The sequence below is a fragment of the Cebus imitator genome, unplaced genomic scaffold (genome assembly GCF_001604975.1).
Source record: "Cebus imitator isolate Cc_AM_T3 unplaced genomic scaffold, Cebus_imitator-1.0 Scaffold295, whole genome shotgun sequence".
NCBI classification, from domain to species: Eukaryota; Metazoa; Chordata; class Mammalia; order Primates; family Cebidae; genus Cebus; species Cebus imitator.
This window is the reverse complement of record NW_016107610.1, coordinates 1,958,230-1,970,443: the sequence shown is the minus strand read 5'-3', so window position 1 is coordinate 1,970,443 and position 12,214 is coordinate 1,958,230. Positions and strand designations below refer to the sequence as shown.

Below are 12,214 nucleotides of genomic sequence, written 5' to 3'. Positions count from 1 at the left end.
CACACACACACACACACACACACACACACACACACAAATCCATGGAAAACTTCATAATCCATACTGAAAAGTTCCAAAAACTCTTATAAGTCAATGTCATGAAAAATAGAAACACTCAAAAAATTGGAAGAACAGTTGTGATTTTAAAAGCTTAAGAAATAAAATAGTAAACCATAACATGTAGCCTATGATCAGGTCCTGTTTTGGACAGACCAACTTTAAGACTTCTGGGGGTACAAATGGGGAAATTCGAATACAGACTAGATTTTAGATGATATCAAGGAGTTACTAATTTTGTTAGAAGTGCTAATGATGTCATTACGTTGGAAAATGTCATTTTTTTCCTAGACGAATACTAAGTATTTAGGAGTGAAATGTCTAAATAATTACAGTTTAAAGCACTTCAACAACAATAAAAAAGAGGAAGAAATGTGGTAAAATGTAAACAACTTTTAAATCTAGGTGATAGGTATATGGGTGTTCGTTATACTATACTCTGTACTTTACATTAGTATCTTAATATTTCCATAGTAAAACAATTCTTCAAGTCCCGGGGGGCAATCATATCACTCACTAGCTTATAGTCACTAACAAGGTGGCCAATTTTAATTAGCAAATTCATTGTTTGAACAGAGAACGGTCTGTGATAATGCTGGTGTGTATTACAAAGTAAGAGCTAAATGTGGTTGCTGACAACACACACACACACACACACACACACACACACACACACACACACACACACACACAGCCCAAACTAGCAAGTTGCAAGGCTATCAACAATTCTGCGGGTTTTATTGAGAACTCATTTATTTCTGAGCATAGGTTATCCTCCGGGTATCTTCACAATGCCAATACCAGTCATCTGCTTTGGGAAACCTTGCCAGATAACAGATGTAGGTGAACTCAGTACCCTAGGGTAAGCTGAAAAGGTCAGTCTTTCTGTTCTGGCCTGTGGTTGCAGGCCCTGTCAACAAAGCCACAGCTGGGGAGGCTTCATATTTAACTATTGCAATCCTGGCAGAGGAAAATCACATTACTTATTGCTTAAAACGTGAGGTCCAGCAGGGATGAACAAATCCTCCCTCACCTTTTCTTTTTTGGAATCTCTTAGGGAAAAAACATCATTATCATGAACTCCTTTGTGGCAGGGTCCACATCTCTCCTCTTTGTGCCCTCCTCCCACACCTGGCAAAAAGCAGGAACAGTACAGTTTGTTCAGTGAATGAATGAGTTCTAGGCTTGCACAGCCCTATCCAGTTTAGGGAAAAAAAATCATGTAAAAGACTTGGTAGTCTACCAAAGATTTTGTTTACATTCAAACGGGTGAGAATCGAAAAGAAAATTTCAGACAATAAGCTTAAAATATAATGAGGTAGGATAATAAGCCCTGTGATATGGTTTGGCTGTGTCCCCATGCTTTGGCAGGATCCCCATGCTGTGTGCAGTCTAGGGACTTGGTGACCTGTGTCCCAGCTGCTCCAGCTGTGACTAAAAGTGGCCAATGGACAGCTCGGGCTGTGGCTTCAGAGGGTGCAAGCCCAAAGCCTTGGCACCTTTCACGTGGTGTTGGGCCTGTAGGTGCACATAAGTCAAGAATTACTGTTTGGGAACCTCTGTCTAGATTTCAGAGGATGTATGGAAATGTCTGGATGACCTAGCAGAAGTTTGCTGCAGGGGCAGGGCCCTCATGGAGAACCTCTGCTAAGGCAGTGCAGAAGGGATATATGGGGTTGAAGCCTCCACACAGAGTCCCCACTGGGGCACTGCCTAGTGGAGCTATTAGAAGAGGGCCACCGTCCTCCAGACCCAAGAATGGTAGATCCACTGACAGCTTACACTGTGCGCCTGGAAAAGCAGCAGACACTCAATGCCAGCCCATGAAAGCAGCTGGGAGGGTGGCTGTACCCTGCAATGACACAGGGGCAGAGATGCCCAAGACCATGGGTGCCCACCTCTCGCATCAGCATGACCTGGATGTGAGACACGGAGTCAAAGGAGATCATTTTGGAACTTTAAGATTTGACTGCCCTGCTGGATTTTAGACTTGCATGGGGCCTGTAGCCCATGCAAGTTTTGATCAATTTGTCCCATTTGGAACAGGTATATTTACCCAATGCCTGTACCCCCATTGTACCTAGAAGTAATTTGTTTTTGATTTTACTGGCTCATAGGTGGAAGGGACTTGAGACTTGGACTGTGGACTTTTGAGTTAATGCTGAAATGAGTTAAGACTTTGGGAGACCGTTGGGAAGGCATGACTGGTTTTGAAATGTGAGGACATGAGATCTGGGAGGGGATGGAAAGATATAGTTTGTCGCTGTGTCCCCACCCAAATCTCATCTTGAATTGTAACTCCCACAATTCCCACATGTCATGGGAAGAACCTGGTGGGAGGTAATTAAATCATCAGGGCAGGTCTCCCCCATGCTGTTCTCATGATAGTGAGTAAGTCTCAGATCTGATGGTTTCAAAAATGAGCGTTTCCCCACACAAGCTCTCTTCTCGTCTGCTGCCATGTGAGAAATGCCCTTCACCTTCCGCCACGACTGTGAGGCCTTCCCAGCCACATGGAACTGTAAATCCAGTAAACCTCTTTCTTTTGTAAATTGCCCAATCTTGAGTATATCTTCATCAGCATGAAAATGGACTAATATACTGTGTCAGATACATTTTAAATAAATGATCATTTTTCAAGGTGTGGTATTGGTAGATGCATGATCGAACAGAACAAATGGGTGGGAAATGGGCCTCACCTTTTATATAAAAAATTAGCTTATGACTAAGGGGGAATCAAAAATAAATGAGGAAGGTTACTCGACATATGATTAACTTTATTAAATTGAGGGAAATGAATTTAAATCCCACAAACCTGTAGCATGATAAATTACTGATGAGTTAAAAGGGCAAGAAAAAAAATCAGGATGCTCCTGAAGAAAAAAAAAATCTGGATGCAAACAGACTGAGCACGTATCAAGCTTCTGTTTGAGAGGTGGGAGGATAATTTTCTAAACTTGGAAGAAATTTCTTAAACCCACAAAAGTGACAGACTTCACTACATAACAATTTAAAGCTTTTGAATATAAAAGGAAGAAAAAAAAAAACTAAACCAGAAGGGAAACAACAGCTTTGGGAAAATATCTATAGCTAGGCTAGTACAACAGAAAAAGGGCTATTTTCTTTAGTATGGAAAGAATTTGTACAAACTGAAAAGTATGACAAACCCAATAGATAAATGGCAAAATTCAGGAGTAAAAAATGCAGTAACAACTTACGGAAAAGACCATTCCGCCTTGTTGGAATTGCAAATCAAAATAATGAGGTACCACTGTTTGCCTGTGAAACGAGCAAACTCTAAAGACAATTAGATTCTCTGTTCTGGCAAGATATTTCTGGTAATGTTGGTACAGCCCCACTGAGAAACTATATGGAAATATGTCTCGTGAGTGATAAAAACATATCTACTGACCCAGTGATATAGCTTCTGGGAAATGCTCTATGGAAAATAGCTGAGAATATGGGGGGGAAAGGCCCTCAATATCAAAGATGTGAATTCCAGCATTGTCTACAAATATGGAACACTGGAAACAACCGAGGGCCCTAGGAGAATGACAGAGAGAAACTTCAAAGCCTCCAGCTAGCAGAAGAAAAGCGCCAGTCACGGCAGATGCCTAGTCATTGTCCTTCCGTGAAAAATCCCAACCCTCCAAGTCTTGCATTTTCTAATATTTCCCCCTTATCCTAAAAAAAAAAGAAAAGAAAAAAGCATATATGCTTGTAAATTTGGAAAATATAATTTAGAAAACAATACTTTTTATATGACTGTTGGCTGCATGTATCTCTTCTTTTGAAAAGGGTGTGTCTATATCCGTTGCCCACTTTTTTAATGGATTTTTTGTTGTTGCAAATTTAAGTTCCTTATAGATGCTGGGTATTAGACCTTTGCCGGATGCATAGTTTGCAAAAATGTTCTCCCATTCTGTAGGTTGTCTATTTATGCTGTTAATAGTCTCTTTTGCTGTGCAGAAGCGCTTTAGGTTAATTAGATCCCATTTGTCACTTATAAGTAGGAGCTAAATGTTGAGAATACATGGACACAGAGAGGAACAACACGCACAGAGGCCTATTGGAGCGTGGAGGGTGGGAGGAGGGAGATGATCTACAAAAATACATATTTTTAACTTTTAAGTTACATAAGTTACATATAACTTATTTATAATACATATTAATATATATGAATTATATAACATTTTATATATATATATTTTTTCTTTTCCTTTTGAGACTGAATCTCACTCTATCGCCCAGGCTGGAGTGCAGTGACGCAATCTCAGCTCACTGCAGCCTCCGCCTCCTGTGCGCAGGTGATTCTCCTGCCTAAGCCTCCAGAGTAGCTGGGATTACAGGCATGTGCCACCATGCCTGTCTAATTTTGTATTTTTAGTAGAGATGGGGCTTCCCCATGTTGGCCAGGCCAGTCTTGAACTCCTGACCTCAGGTGATCTGCCTGCCTCACCTCCCAAAGTATTGGAATTACAGGCATGAGCCACCACGCCCAGCTATTATGTATATTTAGACCTACAGTCCCATTGAGGTAGGAGGCAGTACCCAACTCTGGACCAGACTGAAGACTGGCTAATGTGCTCACCAGAGCCATGACAGCTTACCCATTCCCTGGCAATGACTTGGAAGTTACCACCCTTTTTCTGGAAATGTCTGAATAAGTTGGCCCTTAATTTGCATGTAATTAAAGTAGGTATAAACGTGACCGCAGAACTGCCCATTGCTGCTGCTCTCGACACACTGCCTACAGCGTAGCCTGCTCTGCAGGAGCAGCCACAGAGCTGTTAACACTGCCACCTCAATAAAGCTGTTTTCTTCTACCACCAACTCACCCCTCAATTCCCTCCAGGGCAAAGCCAAGAACCCTCACAGTGGGGCCCCAGTTTATGGGCTTCCCTGCCCTGCAACACCATCATCCAAGATAAGAACCACATAATCTTCTGATATCTTTGTCTGTATATATGCATTCATTACCTACATTTCTTTTAAAATAGATTATATCTCTCATTTTACAGCATCTTTTGAAACAATATGATATTAATATTTCGATGCAATTATATGATCTTCTCCTACACTTTTTTTTTTTTTTTTTTTTTTTTTTTTTTTTTTTTTTTTTTTTTTTTTTTTTTTTTTTTTTTTAAGAGTCTTACTCTGTTGCCCAGGCAGGAGTGGTGCAGTGGCGTGATCTTGGCTCACTGCAACCTCCGTCTCCTGGGTTGAAGTGATTTTCCTGTTGCAGCCTCACAAGTAGCTGGAATTACAGGCGCCCACCACTATAAACCCTGCTAATTTTTGTATTTTTAGTAGAGACAGGGTTTCACCATGTTGGTCAAGCTGGTCTCAAACTCTTGACCTCAAGTGATCCAGAAGCCTTGGCCTCCCAAAGTGCTCAGATTACAGGCACGAGTCATTGCACCCAGCCTCTACTACACATCTTAATTGCTACATATTACCCTGAAGGATACACTGCACTTTAACCAATTTCCTACTACTGGATGTTAGGGCTTTCTTATTTTTTTTCTGTTGTAAATGATGCAATCCTTGTAGTGAAATTTTTATACACAGTTACAATTGTTTCCTTAGAATAGATTCCTGTCAATGAAACCCATGGATCAAGGGATATTCAAATCACAAAGGTTTCTGAAATGTATTGGCAAATTCTCACATCTTCATTAAGGTCATTTTTTGGTACTTATTACAATTGGGGTAATAATCAAAATCATTATCATGACAGAAAATGAGAACGTTACTGCTTGATTTGATTTGTGGCTTCTTTTGGCCTTAGCCATGGAAGACCTGAGGCAGACACTACTCTTCACTTATTCAAAATCTGTTTCTTTCCCTTAGCTTAACAGAATCTCAAATTTTCTTGGAACAGGAAATTTCCTAGGTGCTAGAGAATGAAAATTAGTCGAAGCCAATCATGGAAACCCATTTTCCTGGTTTTTGGTGGGAGAAGCGACGGGCCTAGGGACCCAGCATTGCTAGTGGAATGCCGAAGTCTGCCAGGGAAGTTTCCAAAGAAGGTGCTGTGGTACCAGCCTCTTCCTTCTGTCTTGTGCCAAGAATGCAGATGTGCTGGATAGAGCTTGAGAAGCCATCTTATCACCACAAGGAAAAGGCCAATAAAAGAAAAAAAACAACAAATGAAACCCATGCAGATCCCTCAGACCCAACATCATGGAGCCACTGTACCAGTGCCAGCAACCGCCCGCCTCAGGACTTCTGTGTCACATGAGAAGAAATCACCCTATGTATTTAAGCACTGTGATTAGGTTACCTGTTACTTGCAGCCAAAAGCATTCTACTTAAAACACGTCAAAAGAATGATTACTATCTTCCATTTAAAAAATTAGCTGTTAAATCAGGACCCAGAAAGGCAGGAGATAAAACAACGTTCTTGCAATGGTACTGAGGGAATAAAGTGAGTATATGAGGACAAATTTGAATTACAGATGAAATCACTGAAATGGGTCAAACGCAAATGTCACGCACGTATCAGGGTTCAGCCAGATCAACCACTGCGCACTGGCAACGCCATCCTGGGTCACTCCTGCTCAAGGGCAGAATGTGTTTCCTTCTGTCTGTGACGAATAAGATGGAACCAAAATTAGAACAGTGACACCTCGAGGTCAAATGCCAGGAAGAATCTAAACTTTAACCACTGGCTCATTCTTATATTTGTCCCTCTTTTGTCTCCTTTCATAAGCTCTTCCTTTTATCAGAACATGCAAGTCCCTTTTCAATATGCTTCAGCAGGCTGGGGTTTTATGTCCCCTCCAGTGGGTGGACAGATGAGTTCCAGTTTACTTCTGAGAAAACACAGCTTCTACTATTTTTGGAGAGCCTATCTAAAGAGCAGAAAATTGCCCTGTAATAATACTTTTTAGACTGTGGTTGGGAAGTGGTCCTTATAATGGAGCAGTTAAGACCAAGGCATCTATTTTCTTTCCGGGGGGTAGAGAGGGAAGTATGTATAAAGTATTCTTAGATGAAAATGTCCACGCTGGTGTTCCTTTCTCTAGCCTAGTTATAGTGCTTGATTACCATTCCCCTACAGGGCTGTGGGTGGTTGCTCTGGGAAATAGAGAATACTCAGCCTGGATGTCCCCTCAGCACACGCCTTGGGAGCACTTGAGGCCAAGTTCCTCTGTGCTAGCTAACTCCCACTTGTTGAGATGGCCAGACTCACTTCATGATAATTTATCAGTGTGTGGTTAATCATTTCCTTCAGAGAGCAGGGGGAGAAGCGGATTCAAAACATTTGGATAAAGGGGTCATCTGAGGGCTTCTCTGACAAGTCTTTGTGACAATGGAGGTTTTGGGCACAGAGCAGGAACTCCAGCACTGCACCAGAGGCTGAGTGGCTTGGGAGGATGGTGCACTCCTCCTTAATGATAGGACATTTTCTTCTGTCTGGGAAAAATTACAGGTGGCCATCCTTGGAAGCAGGCACAGCTCAGGGTCTCTTCAGTTCTCAGAGGCACAGAGAATTTAACTTGGACAATGTGTTCTGGTTTTTGTTTGGAGTTCTCCCTGCTGTCAATTCTTTTCATAGAAATCTTCCCCCTTTCTCCCTAGCTGCTTGGGTTCCTTTAAAGATTGAAAAAACTGTTCCAGGAAATTGTGAGTGATTCTCTCAAACCAGCCTTGGCTTTGGGGAAGAACTTCTAGGCCTGGGAGAGATCAGGAGCACATGACCAGGATGGGTCTGCCAGGGACCATGTCTCAGACAGAAGCTCCCAGGCCAATTTGTCTGGATACGAGGCAGGTATGGGAAGGGGCCACTCGGTGGGGTGGGGGTGGGGTTGCCAACACACTCTTCCTCACCAGGCACCTCTTCAGGAGGGAAAGCCACAGCCCCCATTGCCCCCTCAGACAGAGAGGTTCCATCTAACTGTGGCACAGTCTGACTTGCTGAAAGAAGTCACCATCATACCTGCTCCTGCTTTAAACAAATTCTCTCTGCTCCTCACGGGATCTGTTCCTGTTCCTCTTCCCCATTTCAGAAAATGGCCTCACTGCCCTCCAGCCCTCATCACCCCAGAGTCTCTTCTTCCTCTTCTGTTCACCCAGTTTTGCCAATATTTGTGCCTCAGTATTTTTAAAAATTCTCCAACTCTTATCCTGTCGTCTGCTCTACCCTGGACTAAAACAATCCAATCTGATTCGCTGCCAGCAAACATTCTACCTAAAATGTAAATCTGATCATTTTCCTTCTCCCCTTAAAATCCTTCTCAGGCCATAGGATCACGTCCAGAGAAGCTGTGGCATGACCGACAAAGCCTTCGAAGACTGGACGTTAGCAGCCTTACCCACCCCAAAAATCCCAGACACTCCATCAGCTGAGCTCTCCACAGCTTCCCAAAACCCCACAGTGCCACGATTTCGCTGGAGCTAATCCTGCAGTCGAGCAGACAATGGAAAAGGGAAATCCTCCCTGTGGGCAAACCCTGGAGCATCTCATGGTACCACAGGCACAGCAGAGGTGACCTGGTTTCTACATCTCGGTGGAAATGGCTGAGGGCCTAGCTGCCTAAGGAAAAACCGCAAAGAAACAAAGTGACACAGAGGTTTGAGAAACAGCCACATTAACAGGTCCGAATGGAACCAGAGCCTGAAAATACTCACGTTCCACATTCAGGCTCTTCAGAGGCCTTCACAGCAAAAGAGAATATTCACACGAGCTGGCAGGAAGGGCTGTTCTGTGGATACCCAGACATTTGCTTTCTCCAGACAGCCCGGTACTTGCTCAAGTGTGACTTACGGACACACTGGCCCTGGTGCCAGGGGAAAAGGCACCAAATGGACTTCAAAACACATACTCCTGCTCTCCACAGCCTGACTCCTGGCCCTGCTGGGCGTCCTGCTGCCAACACAGTGACCCACGCCAACATCACACCTTTAGGCCCCAGCCATCTCCGTAGTGAAGGCTGATTCCACTGGGCCCCTTCTAGGAGAAGAGTGATTTCTCATCACCAGGATAGACACTGTGGACTGCCATGCCTCTGCCAGCCGCACCAGCCAAAGATTTACCCAGTACTTTCTATCCCACACGACGCTGCTCCAAAACAACTGAGGCTGCAGAGAACTTACTTCTCTGCATGTAAAGTGAAGCAAGGGTCTAGCTGCCAGAGGATTCTCAGCTCCTCCCAGGTGCCGTATCAGCTGAAGTGGCAGGCCTTGCAGAACTGTGCTGCACTCATGCCTGGTGAACACCCAGGATCACAGCACACAAGGCCTGGAGCTGAGGGATCGGGGACAGAGAGGACGTCTCCCACAACCATCTCCAATGACTTGCCCTCAAGAGTATTGCTTTTTGCCCATGTTTCCAGGCCCTGGGGATCTGGTGGTTTTAGCAACCGGGAAAGAACACTTCTGTGGGAGGGTGGCACGAGGGTGGATGCTCAGGCTGCGCCAGGCCAATTTGGGCTGCTCAGGCTGCTAAGGAAACAGAGTCCTCGTGGAAGTACCTTAGGATGCAGAGGAGGACAGTCTGGGGTGTCCCCACTGGGGAGCTCATTTGTGACTGGGTATGGGATGGCCGGATCTGTGCGCTGGGGACCTCCTTAAAAGTGTGTACACATGCACATGTGAGTATACACACACATGCACACACACTGGACAAAGGAAGGGGACAAGCCAGCAGGCCCCTGCCGGTGGGGAGGCTTCCTGACTCACCCTAAGTTCCCCCTCTTTGAAAATTGTCTTCAATACACACAGGTAACCCAAGCAGCCAAGTCTGCCCTAGGCAACTCTGTCAATTCCCCAAGAATCTGGAAATTTGTGGAGCTCTGGGAAGGAGGTCTCTGATCCTCGGTGCCTAGCATGGTGTCAGCAGAGCAGAGACGGGATTGCACTTGTCCAGTCAGTCAGATGTTCACAGCAAGGGTCTAGAGAAAAGTAACTCCTAGAGCCAAGCTGCTGGAAGCAAGTCTGGCTCTGGCCCTTCCCTGGATATGCAGCTCTTCTTTGCACTCCCTGAGAGATTCCAACATTCTTCCAATAAATTTCTTTGACTTGTAAACTAGTTAATCTTATCTTAAACCAAAATATTCTCAGTACTTACAAAGGGCTCCTCTACTACCCTAAAAGGAAATGCACGCTCTAAGACCAGATCTCAGCCCCTTTAAAGTGCTGAGTAAGGCCTCTCAGAGGCAATCAGTTTATTCCCTCAGTTCTTGGGGTTCTCCAAGTCCGTGGTCAGCCATAATCTGCTTCTCAACACCTTTCTAACCAACCAAAGAGTATGTCCCAGGCCCCTTAGAGAAGCGACTTGGAGCTATGGATCCTCTCCCTAGAAAAAAAGCAACATACACACACCACTGTGTGGCATTTTAAGGGATGTGGGGAGTCTAGGCTGAGCTTCCATTAAGCATCATCTTACTCCCTGAGGGCTCCAACCACAGGGTCACTGACATTGATGCTGTCAGAGAAAAAGTGTACCTTACTACAAATGGTGTAAGGAACTTATTTCATCAAGATGCATTCTTGGCAGCTGGAACAGTCTCTTCCTTGGAAGTCCTACAGTAACAACCCTCTGACAACTGTGCCCTCACATGGGAAGGTCGCCTAATCCTCAGAGTCCTGAAAATCCAACTGATTTGGTTTTGGCACACAAGACAGTGCTCAGTGTGTGCGCTGATACTGCCAGGCCCAGGGAGCGGTGGCTGACACCTGGAGGGGAGGAAGGACTGGCCACACTTCAGCTTCAGGCCCCAAAGCAGCATTTGTTAGATACAAATTTCCATTCCCCAGATGACTTCAAGGAACTTGGTATTTCAGAAGGGTCCCTGCCTTGGCAGCCCTGTAATCTCAGGTGGAGTGAAACCAAAGACCAGAAAGGAATCCTGCTCACGAAGGGCACATCCCTCTGTGGGCAATCACTGAATGAGAACGGCATCTCATGTGGGACTGCAGATAGGACCACATTACCTTTGTCAGCTGCTGCTCAGAGGAAAACCCCAAACCAAACACCGTGTTGGCTCTGCTGTCGGCCCACTGCCCAAACTTCTGTGATGTTTTGGTGAAGGTCATATTCGGTGTGATTGTGCTGTTGATGATCACCTGCAGAGAAACAACCCAAAGAGTGGAAATTTAAATGCTGGATGAGACAGTCATTCCTTAGAAAGTCTTCTGTTGGCAAAGCCAGTGCGTCCAGCCTGCATCCCTGCCCTGTTATATTTGGTCCTGAGTTCTCCTGGCACATCCCATGCTGAGTCAGATACACAACCATGAAAAGGGGCAACTTCAGAGACTTAACAGTCGGTCTAAAATAAGATCCTACGTGTTATCTGTGGGAGACAGTCTCTCCTAAGCAAAGAATAGTTTCCCAAACTGCTATTTATTTCCCCAAAGCTGCCATGCATCAGAGTGCCCTTAATGGCTAGCCATGTCCCACATTCTCAGAACTGCACTATGTTGCTTTATGAGTCACCTGGAGCCCCAGTGTCCAACTCAAACAATTGAAAATCTCTATAAGCAACTGAGGCCTGCTGCTTCCCAACAGGAAGGAGCAGGTACAGTCCAATTAGGATAATTTGTAGAGGGTTAATTGACAAAGAAACCAATCATACAGGTGTGAGTGGGGTATAGGGAAACTGTAAAGATGGTGCAGCAGCCTGGTGCAAGCTGTCACCACGCCTTGGCCTAAAAGAATCAGAGGATGGGCTGGGCACGATGGCTAACGCCTGTAATCCCAGCACTTTGGGAGGCTGAGGTGGGTGGATCACAAGGTTAGGACATTGAGACCATCCTGGCTAACACGGTGAAACCTCCTCTCTACTAAAAATAATTAGCCAGGCATGGTGGCAGGTGCCTGTAATCCCAGCTACTCAGGAGGCTGAGGCAGGAAAATCTCTAGAACCCAGGCAGGGGAGCCAAGATCATGCCACTGCCCTCCAGCCTGAGCAACAGAGCAAGACTCTGTCTCAAAAATAAATAAATAAATAATAATGAGAGGATGGGCTGGGCATGATGGCTCACGCCTGTAATCCCAGCACTTTGGGAGGCTGAAGCAGGCAGATCATGAAGTCAAGAGATAGAGACTATCCTGGCCAACATGGTGAAACCACGTCTCTACTAAAAATACAAAAATTAGCGTGCCTGTAGTCCCAGCTACTTGGGAGGCTGAGGCAGGAGAATCGCTTGA

The 12,214-nt window shown here is 44.9% G+C and overlaps 1 protein-coding gene across 4 annotated transcripts in view; it reads right to left on the bottom strand.

The window, feature by feature from the left end:
• The window catches only part of HOMER2 (homer scaffold protein 2), a 98,246-nt gene that overhangs the window by 16,123 nt on the left and 69,909 nt on the right, over positions 1-12,214 (bottom strand). For all 4 annotated transcript variants that reach the window (XM_017502266.2, XM_017502267.2, XM_037729136.1 and 1 more), the window contains exon 3: positions 10,999-11,130. In XM_017502266.2, coding sequence (XP_017357755.1) covers positions 10,999-11,130 — 132 coding nt within the window. The remainder of the gene's footprint in view (positions 1-10,998; positions 11,131-12,214) is intronic.